The 20646-nt window shown below is 37.1% G+C and overlaps 1 protein-coding gene across 3 annotated transcripts in view; it reads right to left on the bottom strand.

The window, feature by feature from the left end:
- The window catches only part of Xrcc5 (X-ray repair cross complementing 5), an 82421-nt gene that overhangs the window by 6757 nt on the left and 55018 nt on the right, over positions 1–20646 (bottom strand). For all 3 annotated transcript variants that reach the window (XM_005331837.5, XM_078017974.1, XM_078017975.1), the window contains 3 exons: positions 6703–6812; positions 4909–5005; positions 2653–2720 (listed from right to left, as the gene is read on the bottom strand). In XM_005331837.5, coding sequence (XP_005331894.1) covers positions 2653–2720; positions 4909–5005; positions 6703–6812 — 275 coding nt within the window. The remainder of the gene's footprint in view (positions 1–2652; positions 2721–4908; positions 5006–6702; positions 6813–20646) is intronic.

Below are 20646 nucleotides of genomic sequence, written 5' to 3'. Positions count from 1 at the left end.
ATTATCTAGATACAATGTGAATATGTTTTAAGTAAACATCACATAATGTGAATGCTTTTTTTTAGAAGTCAAATGTCATATAAACATTTGGTATAAATATTTAATTGACTGAAGCATTGGTAAGTGTGAAAAAAAGAAAATGGCATTTTCTAGATGTGCGTCTGTAAGGTTAACGTGCAAATTTAATTTCAGATGCTACAAAACAACGTACATCAAAGTGCCTAGCACAGAGCTGGTGCTCAATACATTTCAGTTGAATTTCCTACTTTCTTATCTGCCAAAACTGTGAAGTTTTGCTGGCAATAACAAAAGTGTACTTAGTGTGCCCTGACTGGAAATTGCTCCAAAAGGAAGAAGATGCAAGACAAAGCCAGGTATCCCATGCTGGGAGAAGAGATTCTCTTCACGTTTTTTATTGTTTTCTCTATTCAAAGATAGTGACATTACCAGAGTTGTCTTAAACTGCAACTGAAGTCAGTTCTGGTGATATTAGAATCAACTAAGGATACCACCTTATACCTAGCAATTAACTGAAATTTTTCTCTATAGCTCAATTATCAGACTCTGTGTCCTTAAATTCCAAAGAAGATATCACATTTGCAATATGGAACAAGCCTCACACAATTTAAAAATGCATTATCCCTTTCTAGATTTCTTTCCTCTCTAATATTCAGGATTCAATGAGCTGTGACACTTGGTTAAGATGCACGGCTAGGAGGGAGCATTAACTTTTCTAGATCAGTGCTCCCCACTTCCTCCAAAGATTGTAATGTGTTCAATTCTCACTTGGATGACAGATTTTTGTAAAGCAATAATGACTAAAATTAAATTGTATGTCTTGACGTATTTTACTTGTTTAGCAAAAACCTTTACCATACGTAAGGACTAACATTATGTGTCAACTTGGCTAAGTTATAGTGCCCTGCTGTTCCATGAAACACTACTAACTCTAGATATTTCTGTGAAGGTATTTTGTAAATGAGTTTACCACTTATAATCAGCTAACAACATTTTCAATACATTCAATAACTGACGGGTCTCATCCTGTGAATTGAAGGCTTTAAGAGAAAAAAAACCAGGTTTCCCAAAAAAGAATTCTGTTAAGACTAACAAAGAAGCCTTGTCTGAGTTTCAAGCCTGTCAGCTTATCTTATACATTTTGGACTTGCTAGCCCCCACAATCACATGAGCCAATTCCTTAAAGTCAATCAATCAATCAAGTGAGGGAGGTGTGTGTGTATGTGTGTGTGTTTTCTTTGGTTCTATTTCTCTGAAAAATTCTGACTCACAAATTCTACTACAGTCCAAGGGGAAAATAAAAGCGTAATATTGTATAAACTGACAAATAAAAATAAAGCCAAACTGTTACCTGACATACCCAAACTCTTGGTACTCACTACTGACTGTGGAAGAGGGTATAGACACTGCAAACCCCTCTGAGACAACAGTCAGCTCCTAAGAGTATGTGTCTAAAATTCTAGAAATATACTCCTTGAAAGCAGAGACCATGTCTGTTCTTTAAGAAAAACTTTTGCCAGGCTCAGTACTGATTAAAAACTCTTATATATGCTGATTAACTTGTCTCCCAGACAATATGTTTTCTTTCAGATGCCTTTATATAGTTGAAAGTTGGAGGCATTTTCCATTTAGTCTGAATTGAGACCTATGGTGAACTTGCTCCTGCCATTCCCTTGATACATTCCTATCTGCTGGCCCCAGGTCAAACTCTCTCTCAGAATATACAATTATTTTTTTGAGTCTCCACTGCCACCCTATGCTCCCTTGTACCCAATGTTTGAGCTTCTACAGAGGGCAGAGGGCTGTCAGCATGCAGCACAGGGCCTAGCGCATAGCAGAAGGTTTGTCAGGGCGGTTGCCAGGCACTGTGCTAGCAGGACTGGATCCATTAGTGACGGTAACTAAAACTAAATGCTATAAACTATGTTTTTGAGCTATTGAATCTAATTCCATTAAAATTTCATCACAACCTTGAGGTATAATGAAGGATCAGTGAACTAAATAGCCATGTGTATTGTGACTCATAGCTGACTCTTGACTCAAAGCTCATACATCAGACAGGGAGGCCTTGTCCTAACAATTGTGTTAATCTTCTACTGAAAGAGACCTTTACTGAAAATAGCTGGATGTCCCTTATGCTAGAATAGAGTTTTTTTCTACCCACTGCACATTCATCTGAGAGACTTTAAAAATTCAAACAAACCATGCCCAGCACCCATATCAAATAAATAGAATAGAATCTCTGGGGTGATTCTGATTTTTAATCAGCATTTAAAAAAAAAGTTCCCCAGGTGACTAAATGTGTGGCCAGTGTGGGAAATCACTGGGCTAGTGGACTTTATAGCCTTTTGCCAGGGTCTATGGTAAACCTGGCATGTACTAGGGAGGTCAGAAGCTCTAGGACTACTTAAGCTGGGATTACAGGTGAGTTCCAGAAATACAACCGAGGTCTGTGGAAAACTGAGTGGATTATGTTTCCCACAAGTATGCTGCAGTTGAAGCAATTTGCTTGTTGGCTGAATAAAGAATGAGTGCCCTACTTCAGGCACCTTAAAATTTAACTTCTTAAGGACATCTAGGAAAATAATGTCCATCACAATGATTCATCTAATACAGGGAATTCTTTCTTAATACCTTTTTGGCTTCCTCAGCTGTGACAGAACTTCCAGAGGCTTCATCTTTGGTGATGAGAGTGATTCCATCTAAAAAGTAATTCACAGAGTAAACTTCAAATACAAATAGTTAATCCTAATCTCACTTTCCTTTCCATCACCTTTGCTCTGGAGACTTAAAAATATAAAGATGCTCTGTCCTAAGAAAAAAACCCATAAAACTAAAATGGCAATGAATAAACATCTTTCATTTCATCTCACACTATCCTTTCTCTTATTTTTGCTAGTATAGTAAGAAACAAAGGCCACTTGTGCAGTTCTACCCACTCTATGAAGGCTTTCTTAGTCAACTTCAGAAAGACACGGCACTCCCTTTTAGAATTCTTAGATCACTTTTTAACCCTTGGAAATCACTCTTCATATTTTGTGTAACTATTTGCATGTTTATCTGTCCTTCCTCAAGGGCAGGGAATAGGTACTATTCATCTTTCTATTCCCCTCCACATAGTACATACAAGAAGCTCAATAAATAAATGTTTGAATGAGTGTATTCTTTTGTCCAAATACATCAGTACTCAATGGTGGAGTGTGTAAATATTTTGAACTAAGCAGTGTGACTGGCTACTGATGAAAAGACCAGAGCACTAGTCAGGAGGTAACACACTGTTACAACTGGTGTCTTTGTCATTTAACATAGCGTAGTGCATCAATTTTAGCTCAGTGAAGGCAAACAACAGAAAATCTACCCTTTAATGTTCTCTTCTTCCTAAGATTCTTTCCTATCTCAAGTAGCTGATGCATGATACTCATAGAAAAACACATGCATTTTTAACATTCATTTGTACCTAGAAAAGGCATAGGTTGTATGTATTCTCTAAGCAGCATATAAGCTCCCAGAAAATAAGGATCTTTATTTGCTTTCAGCAAATAGTATGTTTTAGGCATTCATAAATACCCATACCAACTTCCTCTTTCATCTACTGGGATAGCCATGGTGGCAAAAAAAGTGATTTGAGTAAGTCCCATTCACCATGCATCCTAATTGCTTTTGCTCACCAGTGTAAAGGTTAAAGGGTTGAAAAATTAACTGTCAAGTAACACTGCCTAGGATGAAATGCTGCCTGTTACAAGGTGGAGACATAGGTGTGTAACCATCCAGAATTTACACCAAAAAACAGGTGGAGACTAATTTTTGCCTCTTGATTTATAAGTTTCATACCATCTCTTAAATTTATTTTCATATGTATTTTTAATAAATAATATACTTGAGTTCTGAAAGAAAACTGGGTCATGTTTTCAAAAACAGGAAAAAGGCATGAAGAAAATATCAAGTGTAACATTGGAAGAACATGTGTTCATTTCTCTCTGGGTTTAGTTTGTAGTGCTTGCTATGAATAAGTGAGGAAATGAGTGGCTTTAGTTCCTGAAGATGTGGGGCTGCTGACTTGGGAAGCCCAAGAATGTGGTAATGAAAGGTAGCAGGGAGGCAAAATGTGGGTAAGTCAGTCCAAGTGCAGTGGACCAAAGAGAATGGAAATATCCTAAGAATATGAGAATGGGGCAATGTTTGTCCGCACAGTGGCTTCAGTGAACAAACAGAAAGGCACAATCTTAGAAATGGGTCATGCTGCACAGAGTGTAACATCCACTTGGTATTTATCAACTCTGTATTGATGCTTATTAAAGGGGACTTTGAGTTCAATGAATCCTGGGCATTTCTCAAAGCCAAATGGGAAGTCTATCAGGTCCCACTGGGCATGAAGACACATATCTGTAAGCCCAGCAACTCTGGAGGCTGAGGCAGGAGGAGGCTCTCAAGTTTGAGACAGTCTGGGCAATTTTTCTAGACCCCATCTTGAACTAAAATGAAAGGCTGGGGATGTAGCTCACTGGGAGGGAGAGTTTCCCTAGCATGTTTGAGGCTCTGGGCTTGATCCCCAGTACCACAAAAGAAGGAGGAAGAGAGAGAGCAGGAGGCGGGGGGCGGGCAGGCATTTTACTAGTTAAAAATGTGGGTGAGCACATTGCTAAAGAAAACTACTTTCAAGATTCACTGGGGGGGGGAGGGGGAGAGAGAGAGAGAGAGAGAGAGAGAGAGAGAGAGAGAGAGAGAGAGAGAGAGAGTGTGTGTGTGTGTGTGTGTGTGTGTGTGTGTGAGTCACCAGGTTTCCCCACCTAGGAGATCATGCAATATAATTTATGTTTAGAAGTTGTATGGATATGCAGCAGCATCAATATCTAGAGGGGAAAATAACCCAAAAAACAAAGAACTCCTTACCCTGAACAACAATGTCCCAGAAATGATTTAACTGTTTAACTTCCACTTTCTCTCGAAGGGATTTCATGAAACTGTTGAAGTGCTGTTCTTCTGAAAACTGTGGGGGCAAAATCCATCATCTTCAGACCAAGGTACAACAGATTTTGAATCCACCATATTTATTTATTTATTTTAAAAGGTCTTGTAAGGTAGATGGAAGCTGGCAATTCAAGTTGAGCTTTATTTGTTGAAAACCAGAAATCCTTCCATCTACGCAAGGAACCAATCTTCCCAGAGCCACATAGCTTTTTTGGTACCTAAAACTTTGTTTTAAACTAAATACAAACAATATCAAACAAAAGAGAATAATTCATTATTCAATGGATGCTCATGTACTGATCACTCAGCTTCAGTAATTATTACTTAACCATCTGCTTCATCTAGACCCTACCTTCATCTCCCATAACACTTGGATTGTTTTGAAGCACATTTCAGTTTTATTACTTAATTTATACATATTTCAGCATGCAATATCAAAAATTATTTATTTTTTCTAATAAAACATATTCATTTGCTACTCTGCATCTCATAACAATTATTAATTCCTTAAGAGAAGCAAAATTTAAAATATATTTTCTTAATTATTTCTTTTTAAAAAATAATTTTACAGTTAAATATAGGTCTTCATTAATACTGACTGACCAGTCTTTTATTTTGCTCATTTTCCATCTTTTTAAAATTAATTAACTAATTAATTTTTTTTTTTTTTTTTGTGGTGCCAAGGACCAAGCCCAGGGACTTACTCATGCTAGGCAAATGCTCAACCACTGACCTACTCCCAATCTTCTTTTTCCTGTTTTGAGAAACCCAGTGACCCAGTGAATGTGGTGACAACAGCATGCAGAAGTGCTATTAGAAGCTCCCTTTACCTGGGGTAATACTTATTTTAAAACAACACATTTTACTCTCTTTTCATCTAATGAAATCTTTCTCTACCCAAGTAAATTATCTTTATTTGGTCTTGTCTTGACTCTACTTCCCCAAATTTTGTCTTCTGTAGGGTATTCGGGTCATTTGCTTCTGAATCTTTTACTTTAATCCAGTTTTAAGGATTTTCTTGCCATTTTTTTTTTGTAAACACCTAAAATAATTCCAGTGCTAATTTTTTCATTCATTCAGCAAATATTTAATAAGCACTCACACAAGAACATATATTACATCTGTACCTTCTCTAAAAACATACTTTCTAATTTAAACTTGCTCACCTCTTGCCTAGAAGTATAGAGGCCCATAAATAATTTGGAAGATTTTTAGAAGTGTTTTCTAAAAATTTCTAATAAAACAAACAAAAACCCTACACAAAGGTGGGTGTGTTGAATTTATTATTATTATTATTATTATTTGGTGTTCTTTTTTCCCCTGGCATTTAGATTCCTACTTCTGTCTTTGTAAAATATTCTTCAATAATCACACCAATACATGTTTTTCATCAATTTTCCTAAAGTAATTAGCCCATCCTTCACAATAATGACAGGACCATCAGATATTACAATGTAAATTTCCTGGTGCCCCTGAGCAGAACACAAAGCTAGAGCTTTAGTAGCATGAAAAGCTCACTTCAAGGGATAAGCATCCACCCATCTACATTAATTCCTCCTCAGAAATGACACTCCCACTTCTCTTGGCACACAACTGCTCTTCGTAGTGAGAATGATTATTTCCAAAGGCCAGGCTTATTGATGAGATGCTGGTTTTCTCTTCCCCGTGATGGCTGCCAATAGCTTGGGCAGAGAAGATAGGTGAGAAGAAAGGTACCTGAATGGCTTCTTCCCGGAAGGCTTTGATGCAGTCCATGCTCTTCATAAAATATGGTGTTTCGTTAGTATCCAAAAACTGTTCAATGTGACTTATTAGCTGATGACATGCTAGAACATAAGAAAATAAATTTATTTTCATAGATGTGAGTGATGCTTGTTAGATTAAGCACCTTTGGATGTGCCAAGAAGGATGAGGTTCACAGAGCTCCTGATCAGTATACACAACAGCCAGATTTCTTTTGGGGAGACATGAGATGCAAAATTCTCATTTCAAAAATCTACATATGAGAAATGTGGTTTTGTCAAAAATAAACTAATTTCTATTCCTTTTGAAATGTCAAACATTAGGTTGGGGTAGTTATTTTAATCATACTGTTGCTGCTTTTTATCTTCCCCCCAAAATTTAGGGGCCATTTGGACAATTCAAAACTACCTTTCCTAAATATTCATAGAAAACAGGTTGTCAAGTTCCTCCCCTAATGCCACTCAGGATAACTATCAAGCAGTGCCAGGCAGTGAAAAGTCATAAGACAGAAACACCCATCTTTTGTCAATCCCAGATTAAATTACAAAGAACAGTCCCAGTGTCATCGTAACATCCTGTTAGAATGAGAACCTATTACTATTATCTTATGCCTTAACTGGGCCTGAATATCCTCCCTGTTGCTCAGCACTCCACAAGCTATGAATACTTAATAAACAATATCTATCAGTAAGCAATGTCATAAATGCTACAGAAAGAAGAAATACATCAATGTCATCATTTCTAAGGTGGATTGCAACTTGAGCCTGCCTCACAAAGAAACAAAAATTGTTAAGTTTTTGGGGGAAAAAAAGCAGTGGAAAATAGAAATGTGGAGGTCATCTCAGGGAACTAAATTTGCTAGTACATCAAAATTGGCCCTTAATATTTATGTTGAATACCAAACCAAGGAGATAACAAACACTCATGGCCTAAAGGCTCACTCTCCCTTGTCTCCTGAAACCATTTACTTGCCAGCTACTTCACAATTTATGCTGAATGGTCAAGATATTCTAATACTGTCATATCTTTTTCAAATCACAGTCTCATTTGAGCATTTTAGTAGTTAAAAATGTGGGTGAGCACATTACTAAAGCAAGATTCACCTGAAAAGGCGCAAGGCCTCTAACTCTGAATCAGTGACCTGAACACTGTTCAATGCCTTGTGACAGACAGGAAATCGGTGCCATCTACTTATTTCCTGAGGACCTTTTAACATTTGGAGAGGATTAAGAAACTGGACGAAACATTTTCGAATATAGCAATTTTGCTGCAAGGGAAAAATATCCCCAATAACCACTTCATCTCTTCTACCAACTAGGAGATTATGATCTCCATTATAATAAAGCCTCTAACAAATTTGAGAGATTAAAGAAACAGTGTACTGCAATTTCAGAAATCTTTACCAATGTCTCCTCCAGCAGTGAATTAATATCCAACTACAATTCAAAGGAGAGAAAAAAATGTTCAAATAGTGTTTTTAAATAAGGTAAATAATACAACTTTGATTAGTCAGCAGAGCAGAATACCATCAATAAGGAGCTCAAAGCAAATAGAAGCTATTTACCCTTTTCCAGCTTAGAAAGTCAAAATACAGAAATGTTCAAGATTCTTACTTACCTTCTCAGATAGATTAATATAAAGTTAACTTCAAGTTATATCTAGGTACAAATAGGCACCTTTGTGGGCCAAGAGACTCCAAGTCTCCCATTTCTTTTTAAATGAGAATGAAGAATTTTAGGAAGATTTAATGAAAATATTTCCCTTTATAGGCTGAGCACAGTGGTGTACATCTATAATCCCAGCAGTGTGAGAGGCTGAGGCAGGAGGGTCTCAAGTTCAAGGCCAGCCTGGGCAACTCAATGAGAACCTATCTCAAAATTTAAAAAATTAAAAGGGCTAGGGATGTAACTTGGTGATAAGAGTATCCCTGGGTTCAAACCTCAGTACTAAAAAACAAAACAAAAACCAAACAACAAAACATTTGCTTGACTTAGTGATCGTTTTCATTAGCTTATCCTAGTAAATATTTATTGTGTAACTGCTGGGTTGCTCGCAACTAAAACACTCAGGGGTCACTCCAGAGGAACTGGGCTAACTGGGCCACATGAAATAACCACACAAGAGACACAAATACCTTTTTCTTTGGAGGTGCTGTGACGGCTCCTCTGACCTTAAGGGTCTGGGGAGAGAGAGAGTGTGTGAGAATGAGTGTGTACCTGCTAACCCCTTTTATTGAGGAGAAGCTATTCAAATGAGGTAAGGGGTCAGGTTTCAGGGGGCTGAATCTAGCTTCATGATGTCTGCTGTCAGCAGGTTGACTGACATCTAGGTAGGCCACACTCAAGGGAAGAGTAAGAGAAGGGGACACACAAAGGGCACTTCCATGGAACATTCTATCCCACACAGGGCAAGGGGTAGTATTATAAAGAAACAGGTAAGCATAGCTCCACCCATGGGGATGTAGGAAGGCAGGCCCATGCCTATGCACGAAGACACAGTCGCTGGCACCCTAGAAGACCAGGGCTATCCAGATCACAGCCGGATGCCACACCGGTCAGCAGGGGAGTAAGACATAGTCACGTGCTAGTTGGGCCTCCCACATGTAACTACTATGTATAAGACCTTATGCTATGTTCTGTGGGAGGCACAATTAAGTCCTTTGAGGAGTTTAGTACTAGGGAATATAACGCATGTACCCAAAAATACTAACAATAAGGTAAATATAAAATGGAGTATGAATATTACAAAACATTTGAATTGGACTAAAAACATTTTTTTTTCAAATTGGTTTAAATGTTTAAAATTCTTTGTACAAAGTGTCACAAATCAACATGGCTTTTAAGCTGGGTAATAAAAAACAGAATATGACTATCATCCAGCAAGGGGGAAAAAAAAAGAGCCTAAGTTTGAAGAATAGGATTAGGAAAGCAGAGGGTTTATGCTGAATGGTCAAGATATTCTAATACTGCCATATCTTTTTCAAATCACAAATCACAAATGCAAATGGCCCAGTATCTGAAGAAAAGGCAGAAGTGAGCATTAGACAGAAAAAGGTTGGAAGGAAGAAGTTCTAGGGGGAGAGAATAATATATGTAAGGGTCCTAAGGCAAGATATAGTTTGGCTCCTTTGAAAGTATGAAGAAAAGGGGATTCAAGACCAATCCTTTATGTACTTTATGTACTACACAACCGAGAGGTTGGAGAGAGGAATGGGAGCTGAAAGAGGAACTGTCAGCAACACAGAAAACCAGAACATTTTATCAGCTCCTAAAAGAAAAGAGTTACCAGGTGTGTCCAAATTTTTACAAAAAGACTATGAGAAAAGAAATGAAAAGAGCACAAGAGATTAAGGGAAGGAAAATAGGGAATCCTTTGGCCCAGGAGTCCATGAAGCAACTAGAGAAGTACTCAAGTGCTTTGCAAAAAGTTACAGCTTCCTGATCCATTTCATCCTAAAATATGACAGAATACACACAAATACCAACTTACAAAAAAAAAATATTCAAAAGAGACTAAAATAAGCAAAGCCAAAAATCCATTTGCAAAAATATGATAAAGGAGGCATATAAAGAAAAATAAGTGGACATCTCAATGCCCAGGTTCTACTTAAGAACCAAAGTCCTCATGTATCTATGGGCCTGTTTGGATTTAGGTTTTCTTATTTACATGTCAGACGGTTCTGTTTTTTCCTCAGCAGGTCTGAAACATAGGCAGATAAATACATTCAAACTTACAATAAATCCAGTGAATACAAAGACCAGATATTGCCCTTATAGGCAAGTTAGATGGCCAGTGTATCTGGCTCATGATTCTAAATTCTGTCCCTCCACCTGAATTATTCTCTGGTTCACTGACTATAACGAATCATATAACACCAGGGAAAACCTGTGATAAATGATGCTTTATATGCTGAATATTAGAATGATATGTGGACAAGAGACTTCCCTCCAAAGTTTGGAAGCACTTCCCATTTTCTTGTCATTTTTAATAAAAATAAAATGTAGACATGGCTGACAAAAATAATATTTTACTTTGGCTGGATTACGCTTTTAACTCCTCTGTCATCCCCTGCCCCCCATAAAGGAATTGCTGATCACCAGGGTACATTTCTCTGCTTTGACTGCAATTGTAGGCTAAAGAATGGCCTGTCAGTCTTCATAGTCCCAATTATAATCATAAATCATAGCCCCAATTACAATTCACCAAAATGTTCTTCAGAATTAGTCAGTGATTCAATAATACTCATTAGTAGCTAATATAAAAAATGGCCACTGGAAGAACCATTCATCTTTGCATACTAAGTCAGGCAAAGGGCTGTCATTTATTTCAAAGAATACTTCACAAATGTCTGTTCCAGATTTTGAGGTTTTAGATATGAGCTTTATATATTAACTCAGCATATAACGAGTACAGATGTTGATACTCAAAATTATTCTCAATACACTAATACTTTAGGATCATATTCCAGAGGTTATCTAGATTCAAAAGTATCATATAACAGAAAAATGGCAGAATTTTCTTGTTTAACTGAAATAACTGTTCTCTCTCTCTACAGAAAACATTCGCTACCATTTCAAAGTCCCACATAATGGACCACCTTCCTTCTTAGTGCATGGTTAAGAGGGCCAAAACACTCAGGGCTATGGGCTTGTCTGTCTCTGATTTATATCTACTCAATATCTCTGTTCTCTACAAAGATGTTTCCAATAAAAGTCAAAGGAAGTCATTTATTGTAGGTTTTTTCATTTATGTGATAAGAGACAAAAAAGTAATAGGTTTACTCATCTGCCACACATTATATGTAAAGGATGGTTAAAGGAATCTCAACTGATTTGACGAACCCATCATTCAGGATGTTACCTCAATTTAATTCTTCTCACTATCTCAATGCCTCATATGAATTTTGCTTATTGAAAAGATGTACATTTTGCAGCTGTCAGCAATGAAATCATTTTTGAACGTTAAGAACAGATTTATATACTCAATGACAATGGTATCTTTACAAAACAAAATTAAAAGACAACAATAAAAATCAAGCATTTAAATCAAATAAGTATTAGGTCAGGCCACTCATTATTATTAAGAGAATAAAAAGGAGTAATGTTCATCAGCAAATAAAACTCTAGGCAAGTAGTCCAGTCTGCTACCAATTAAATCCACATGTAAATTACAATTAGTTTTAAGCTAGAAACTTAAAAGGAACATTTGCCTGATAAGAAAAGGAGTCTAAGGTTTTCATACAGGCAACTAAAACAGAAAGAGATCATAAACAGGCTTCCCTATGTCTCTTTAGGGATATAAATTGGCCATTGTGGGTAGAGGCTATGGAGTTTATCAGTCAGGTCCAATGAGAAGAGCAGCAATTGCTTTACACATTTAACATGGGAAATTTGATGAAGGCAATTGTTATTCTGTGATGAAGAGCTGTAAAGCCAAATGAGGATGCTGTAACCCAGAGATCAACAACAGCAAGAGGATTGAGCACCCTATGCATGTGGGCAAAAGAAAAGAGGGTATATAACTACAGCCCAGGGACCTGTCTTACAGTAGGCAAAGTCATGGAAGACTAGAGATACTGCCCAACACAGAAAGAGTGCAGATACCCAGGCTTCTTTCTCTCCCCCTCTCTCCCCCACAATCACCCACTAGGAATCTCCTATTGACTGAAATCAGCAGGGAGCCTTTAGAGCCTGTGAAAGAGAGCCTGCAGGGGCAGGGCCATCCCACCCATCCTTCCCCCAGATTGGGATACATAAAGGAAGGGTGAGGAGTAGATCTAAGGGACACCTGAAACAGCGTGTTATTAGGAACTCACAAAAGGAACCTCTTTTAATGAACTTCCAGTTATTTCTAAGAGACAGAATTAACTAGGCATAATTTAATTTAAATATTAAGGGAAGATAAAACTTATAGGGCTATTTTTTCCAGTGAGGTGGGAAAAAATGAAATTCAATTCAGTTATGTAAAAGGTTCACAAGCATATTTTAAAACTTTTTCCAGTCATTTAAATTTTTCAAAGTTGTATTTCTGCAAAAACAGAATTATGTATAAAATATAATTGAAACATCTTTAGAGCTGCATACATTTCTCTTTCTTTCAAGTTTGACATGGTGAAACACAGCAAATGGTTGCCATACAACCATGTGGACCATGACAATAAATAAGAGGCACTGCAGATAACTGAGCATCTCCATGGTACTCACATCCTCTCACAGAGATCAAATGCATTTCTGAATATTTAAGTACAAAAAGAAGGCATCCTAAATATATTTCTTCTAAATGACAAAAGATATACTAACTTAAATATCCTTTCTGCTGTCTTCCAGGAGTTCAAATCTAAGTCTCCAGGAAGAGTATGCCCTGGATGGCACTGCTCCTTGCTCTGGTATTCCTGTTTTTAGTTCTTGTAATCTTTAATGAAATATTCTTATTGGAGAAAAAGGTATCACTGGATAGAAACAAAGGAAACTGAGAACTATGCATAAGGTTTACAAGCCTGACAATGACCTTCAAAAACTGTCTTCTCCTAAAGCATATGGACTGTGAAGTAGACAGCTCTGCCCTGTTCTTTGCCTTTTTTGTCCTGCCCCCTCTCAGAAAATGTTCTGGTAGACATTTTGCCCCACAGTCCCTTGGCTAGCAGAAGTGCCCTGCCTTCCTCCTAAGAATAGGAAAGGTCAGTAGATATGACACAGAGAATACCAGAGTCATAATATTATGCATGATCAGTGGCATAGGAAATTGAACTAAGGTATATAAAGTGCTGACCACCTCAATTGTACAGACGCAGCCCTGGGTTTTTATTATTATTATTTTTCTTTCCAATAACTAAAAAACTCAATTAAAATCTCACCATTTAAGCTCCACAAGTTCTGTCACAGCCCATTTTTTCATGCTTAACGATTTTCTCATTAAATGCAGTAATTTCTTACAAATTGCACTAATAAAAGTAAGTCCTGCTGGGTGTTTTCCCCCCTTTTTAAATGCTGCCTTTTCATTGATGTGTTAAATTAAAACCCCAGGCACAAAGAGCAGAGTAAATGCAAAGTCTTTATTGTCAGAAGCCACTCCTGCAGACTCTGAGGTCTCTCTCGTTTTATTTTTGTTTTTGAACTGTGAGTCCTACTTTATAGCCACAGGAAGAATAGAGTTCTCTTGGCCTTAGCTTTCTTAACAGTTGTGAGAGCTAAGGAGAAACTAGAAAAAGGACATCCAGTTAGCCCACTGGCTACAAGTCACTTTATGTAAGAGAACATATGACATACCATTTTTATTCTGGGTGAAAACTATTTCTCATCTTAAATAGTTTGGGCAGAAGATCAGATCTGTTCTCAGGTCAGGTGGCAAATTTTAAGTTTCACTGCCAAACAGGTGGATTGCATGATATTCTAGAGTAATTTTTTATTAAAAACATGAAGTTTAAATAAAGACCCACTGAATATGTCTCACATCAATTAATATTTACAGGAAATATAGTGGTTAAATACAGGACAAAGAACATCCATTCTCTAGCGTAACAAATTTTCTCTAATTTCAGAAAGAATAAAGTACAAAATCAATACAAGCTAATTAATAAAAGAAACTAAAGGAGGACATTAAATGGGGAAGTTGTTTCTTTGGCTCATTTATGGAATATATATGCCATGTTTATGCATACTCCTGAAAGATTGTGTTGGGGGTAGGGGAGGGGACAAGGGGTAAAGAGGGCAGGGAAAGGGTTCCCATAATTTTCCAAGGTCCTGGAATTGTAAAACTTGGGAAAGCTTACTAAATTAAAAACTAATACGGAAGAGTGAAGAACTTTACCAATCTCAACTTGATTTGGCTTCACACCTGAATAGATGTCATCAAAGTAATGCAGAAAGTAAGCAGAAGGAACCAAGCAGTCATAGTAACAGCATAGGCAAGTGGAAATAGTCTGGAATAGGAGACCAATCTAGCAATGGGCTTCAATTAAAATTTGGTAATTGAATGGAACTGAAATTCTTGTATCAGTTGAAGAGATACAGTGAATGATGAGTCAGACTCCTCACAAAGGAGAGAAACAGGCAGCCACTGGCTGAATGTGCTTTTGTTGGATGCTAGAGGGGGAGGCAGTGTTTAATAATGCATTAAGAAGTTGAGTCATTTAATTACCAGAAATTTTGGAACCACCATATTCTACATGGTTAATTCTTCTAAAAACTGATACCCTGCGTTTATATGCTATCTGTACTTAAAGAGTCCTTGTTTCCACATTTTAATAGTTTCTCTCTATTCTTTTATGGTTTTATTTTTTAAAAAGTTATAAAACTAAAGCTCAAAACACAGAAATGCTAGGTCTTTACTTCTTTAGTGGGGCTGACTCAAAAATGAATCCAAAGAACCACAGAAGTAATTCTGCTGTAATTTAAAAATTCAAATTCTTGTTACTTCCAAGCACTGCTTTGTTAAAGTTAATAATGAAAACAAAGTATTACTAGTGTGCAACAGAGACCATAAAAACAGTTGGAGGTCATTTTGTCTCCCTGACGATGGACCAGCAACAGTATCTATGCCCAGTTATTGGTACCCAAAGATATACTGGTTTTCAAATCACAGTCATCTCTTCAGAGCGGTGTCTGCCAGTGAGTGAGAGATAAAAATGACATTTTTTAATGTGAAGAGAATACCATGAGCAACCATATAGAGGGAGGAAAGCCAGTACCATGAGGGCATTAACAGGAATACAATTTAGTTTGAACACAGGCTTCACAGAGGAGACTTATACAAGAATGAGCTAGGAATGGCAAGATGGGACCAGACTGGGGAAAAGCTTAAAGGGATTTCAAAGACAAGGGCAGTGAATAAGAAGGACTGACCCACAATCAAATGTATATGCTAAGAATCTAGCATATACAATGGTGAAAGAAGGAAAGATTAAATTAGCATAGTGATTATTAGGATGGGAGGGATGAGACAGATCCAAGATAACTGATTTAGAAATGATTAGCAAATATAAGAGATTTAAAATGGATACAAGATGGTCAGAAAAGTTCACCAAAAGTAATTTCAAGGGGCAAAACAGCAAAAGCAACAAAACAAAACCCCATTATGGGGGAATGTCCCATTTAGCATACTGAGCAACAGGGTCATTACTTAGCATGTTGCCTCATTTGAATGTTTTCTGGGCCCTCTCTTGTCCAGCCCTTTATTGCCAAGGTTATGCCAATCTCCTATTGCATGAATATATCCTCAAACTTGTCACTCATCTTCATCTATACTCATATACTCTGCCTTCCTTCCTACACACTGTGCAGCTAAATCACCCCTGACACCTGTGCCCTAGATCCCATACCTCTCGCATGTTGAAAGATCTCGTCCAATCCCATGCCTTTAGAGACCATCAACATTATGACTTCTCCCAGAAGTACTTATGTCCAGATTTCTATAACCAACCTAATATGTCTTTCCCTTTTTGGTTAGTGGCCATTCCTTCCAGTTGCTCAGACTAAATACTAGGGAGTCATCCTTGATCCCTTTCTTTCTTTTACACCCTACATTTATATGATAGCAAAACTGTCAATTGTATTTTCAAAACATATCAAGAATTTGACCTCTCACCGTAGAAGAACCTCCCTCATTGGGGTATTATTAATACAGTAGTAGCCTTCTAACTCATCTGCCCATTTCCAATTTGCCCTTTCTCAATGCAGCATAATACACACACACACACAAAAAAAAAAAAGTCAGTAAAATCATCCTCTACTCAGAACACTTCAATGGTTTCTCATTTCACTCACAGTACAAGCTGAAGGTCTAGGAGGCTCTGTGTGGTATGTGCCCAGCACTTCTCTAATCTTACCTCCTACTTGTTTCCTGTAGACACTGACTGGCCTCTCTGATGGGGAGCCAAGCACATCCTGCTTAGGGGAACATGTTACTCTCCCTGTTCTCCCCACAGAGATTCACTGTGCTTACCCCCACCTTCCTCAACTCTTTGTTCAAATGATGCCTCAACAGTGAGGCCTTTCCTTATCCTCTTACATGAAATCACAAGCCCATCTCACTCCAGTGTTCTCTGCCCCACCATCCTATTTGAGTTTTTCTCTATAGGGATGACAAGGGTTGAATAGTATTCTCCCCAAATTCTTGTCCTTTCTGGAACCTCAGAATATGATTTTATTTGAAGTAGGGTCCTTGTAGATGTAATCAAGTTAAGATAAAATCATTAGGGTGGGTCTTAACTTAATAAGACTGTCCTCTTTATAAAGAAGTAGGAAACTTGGGACACAGACATGTGGGGAGAACTCCACATTAAGATCCAGAGAGTTTGGAATACTGCTATCTACAGGCCAAGGAATGCCAAAGATTGCTCACTGTTGACAAAGCCACAAGACAGTCACTGAACATCTCCTTCAGAGTCATCAGAAGGAACCAACGTGATGAACATTGTTTGGGGACTTCTGGTCTCAAGAACTGTGACAGAATAAACCTGTGTTGTTTTAAACCACTCAGCTTGTGTTACTGTTACATTTAACACATACCAGTATTTTCTTATTTATTTACTGTGTATGTCTTGCCATGACTGACTCATAGAAGGCTTTCAATAAATATTTGCTGAGTGGATGAACAGTCTACGCCTCACAGGCTAGCTTCTCTAAAAGCCTATGGAAACATGTCTCTCGTTGTTCCTTCAATTTAAACATATATACTGCTATCACTTAGGGTAGTGGACTGTCTAGAACTTTTCTCCTCCAATTCTCCCTTAATTTTAGAGATAGAAATGGTTACAATAAAGCTCTGTGGAAAGAGGAGAAACAAAAAGAGCAACAGGCTATGTAACAGACTATATGCAGATGTGTGGAAATGAACATGTCAACATGATTATGAGCCTGCACACATCTTAGTTTGTTGTTGCTGCTTAGTAAGTATGACAGCCTCATCTCATCTTCTTGTAAGTTATTTTTCTTCTCTTAGACATAAAGCTGCTAGATCCCACTGAGCTTGAGGGTTCCTCCTAAAAGTACTGCCTATGACTATTACTTACTGCCCCATTTATTATACCCTAAAAAAACAAACCATCTTGATCACAATGTAGAGCATTAATAAGCATTAAGAGGGTTATTCCCATGAAGACAGTGAGAAAGAAATATAGAAAATGTGGGAATGAATAGTTTTAAAGGGAGGAGGACAATGCAGAAGGACATGTCCACTTTTTTACTTCATATATTTACTATACTATTCCTGCATTTTCCCCCCAATGAGTATGTATTTATTTTTTAACTAGGGAAAGCCTAAGGAGCAATTAAATCATCTTAAAATACATGCTGGGTATTGCGGTACATGCCTATAATTCCTGTGGCTTAGAAGTTATCACAAGTTCAAAGCCTTAGCAATTTAGTGAGGGCCTAAGTGTAAGGGTCCGGTGAACGTTGGAGCAAGAGACCGACTCATGCAACAGCAAAAGGGGGTTTATTGAGGATCCAATCCATGCACTGGGGCTCCAGGCTCACTCAAGACGGGAGAGCGGCCAAGAGCCCCGAGCAGGGGTTGAGCAGTGCTTAAGTACACTTTTTTAGGGAAGGCAAGGACTTTACATACATCACAGTCTCCTTTAACAAATCACCATACACCACGGGAAAATCAAACAACAATTCTCAAACATGATTAGTACATTCATTAGCGGGAACAGGTCAGGCTGGGGTAATAGGTCAGTCCTAAGGAGGGGGGTACATTCAAACTGATTGGTTTGGGCCCTGAGGTGCCTACGTGCCAAGCTGCACAGGGTCCAGGTTGTTAAACAACTAAGTGGGCAGTACCGGGCATTGTCTTAACTGCCTCAGGAATTTCAGGTTCTGTGTGCCGTTCAGAAACTTTACAATACCTAGTCCTTTACATTTTAACTCAGGCTTTGTAGCTTAGAAGCAGCTTTACCCTTTCATAAGCAATGTAGCAAGACACTGTCTCTCAAAGAGACAAAATCTTCTTAAAACATGTAAAGATACTGTCATAGAAATAATTTTCTATTTCCATTTGAGTTATAAATGGAAAGACATTTTTCATGGGCTGGCATTTACTGATGGTGACACAGAATACTTCTATGTCATTGATTCTTTTATTTCTTTTTTGTCTTATTCTTTCTGTGCTATATACTTCATTCTTTGTTTATTACTCATATACTTAAACAAAAGTTGTTAAAAGAACCTTAGAAAACACTATATTCCATCTGTTGCCCTTTTTTGAACCAGATGTACTACAAGCAAATCTTATCTTTGGTCTGTGAATTCTACCCTCCTTATAATCTCATACTTTCAAAAGTTCAATGAATAAGTTTCATTGACTTTGACAGTCAATCTTAGAGTAATGAGAAATAGGACTATGTTACAATTACAGAGGAGCAAGAACTTCCAGAATGCTTTTGCATCATAGGTTGGCTACAGGTAGCATCACATATTTCAACAACCTAAAAGGATTTTGAAAGTTTTCACATAAAGAAATAATATCTGAAAAGACAGATATATTTAACTTGATTTAAGCATTACACATGTACCAAAATATCAGATGAGATTCCATTGTAATGGTTAATTTGAACTGTCAACTTGATTTTAAAATAAATTTAAAAGTTTATTAGGAAAAAAAAAAGAAATGGGGCAAATTATGGGATAATTCAATCTGAAGTTACTCCATAGGTATTTTTTTCTTGGCATAGGATACAAATAATGAATTGAACAAAATAAACAAGTTGTGAAAAATGGCACAAAGAACCAAATGAAAGGAAGGAATAAACAATCTATAAATTTTCTAAATCTGTAAACATTGGTCTAAGACTTGATATACTAAAGTACTTACTGTCACTTAAATTGCCTTTAATTTCTCACAACTAATCAACTTTAACAAATTGCTGAAATCTGTTATTTTTTTTTATTGAGTAAGCTTACCATTTACAAATATGAAAGAATTCTTTCCACAAAGCAGAAGATTCTAAAAAACAAACATGAACTTGTGATACATATAGCTAAGTTTATTTTTCTTAAAATTTCAATACCAGAAGACTTTTATTTAAAATACCTTCTAGTACCTGAACTGACAATGTTTATCTTTTTGGTACCCTGAAGAAATTCATTTGGGTCTCTTGACCCATGCTAGGTGAATAGCTTTCAATACTCAAAACTGGAATTTATGCCTGGAATACAGGGTTGATTTAAAAACTGTAAATCAATTAACATAACATACTATATTAACAGAATAAAAACCATGTGATCATCTCAACAGATGCAGAAAATGCATCTGACAAAACTTAACAACTAATTAGAATCAAACTGCTAATCAACTAGGATTGGATTGAAATTTCCTCAAACTGACAAAAGAAATCTAGGAAAGAACTAATATCATACTAATGGTAAAAGACAAAATATTCCCCATAAGATCAAAAGCAAGCCAAGAATGTTCACTCTTATTGTTTCTATTCGACACTGAATTGGACAAATAATAATCAAACAAGATATTCAAGGCATGCAAGTCAGAAATGAAGAAGTAAAACTATTTTTACTTGGAGACAATATGATCATGTATGTAAAAAACCCATCTCTCAGTAGTGTGTAAAAACCTAATAAACCAATAAACAACTTTAATAAGGTTGCAGGACAGAAGATCAATCAACAACCCAAGCCAGGCACAGTGGTACACACCTACATTCCCAGTTACATGGGACTCTGAAACAAGAGGGTCACAAATTCGAGGCCAGCCTGGGCCACTTAATGAGAGAACCTGTCTCAAAAAAAAAAAAAAAAAAAAAAAAGGTCTGGGGATATACCTCAGTGGTAGAGCATCCCTGGGTTCAATCCCCAATATATTAAAAAAAGGAATTATATTTCTATATTCTAATAACAAAAAATCCAAAACAAACAAAATACTTGGCAATAAACTTAACAGAAGTGTGTGGCTCATACAGTAAAA

The sequence above is a fragment of the Ictidomys tridecemlineatus genome, chromosome 7, assembly GCF_052094955.1.
Source record: "Ictidomys tridecemlineatus isolate mIctTri1 chromosome 7, mIctTri1.hap1, whole genome shotgun sequence".
In the NCBI taxonomy this organism is placed as follows: domain Eukaryota; kingdom Metazoa; phylum Chordata; class Mammalia; order Rodentia; family Sciuridae; genus Ictidomys; species Ictidomys tridecemlineatus.
This window is presented reverse-complemented; position numbering and strand designations above follow the sequence as displayed.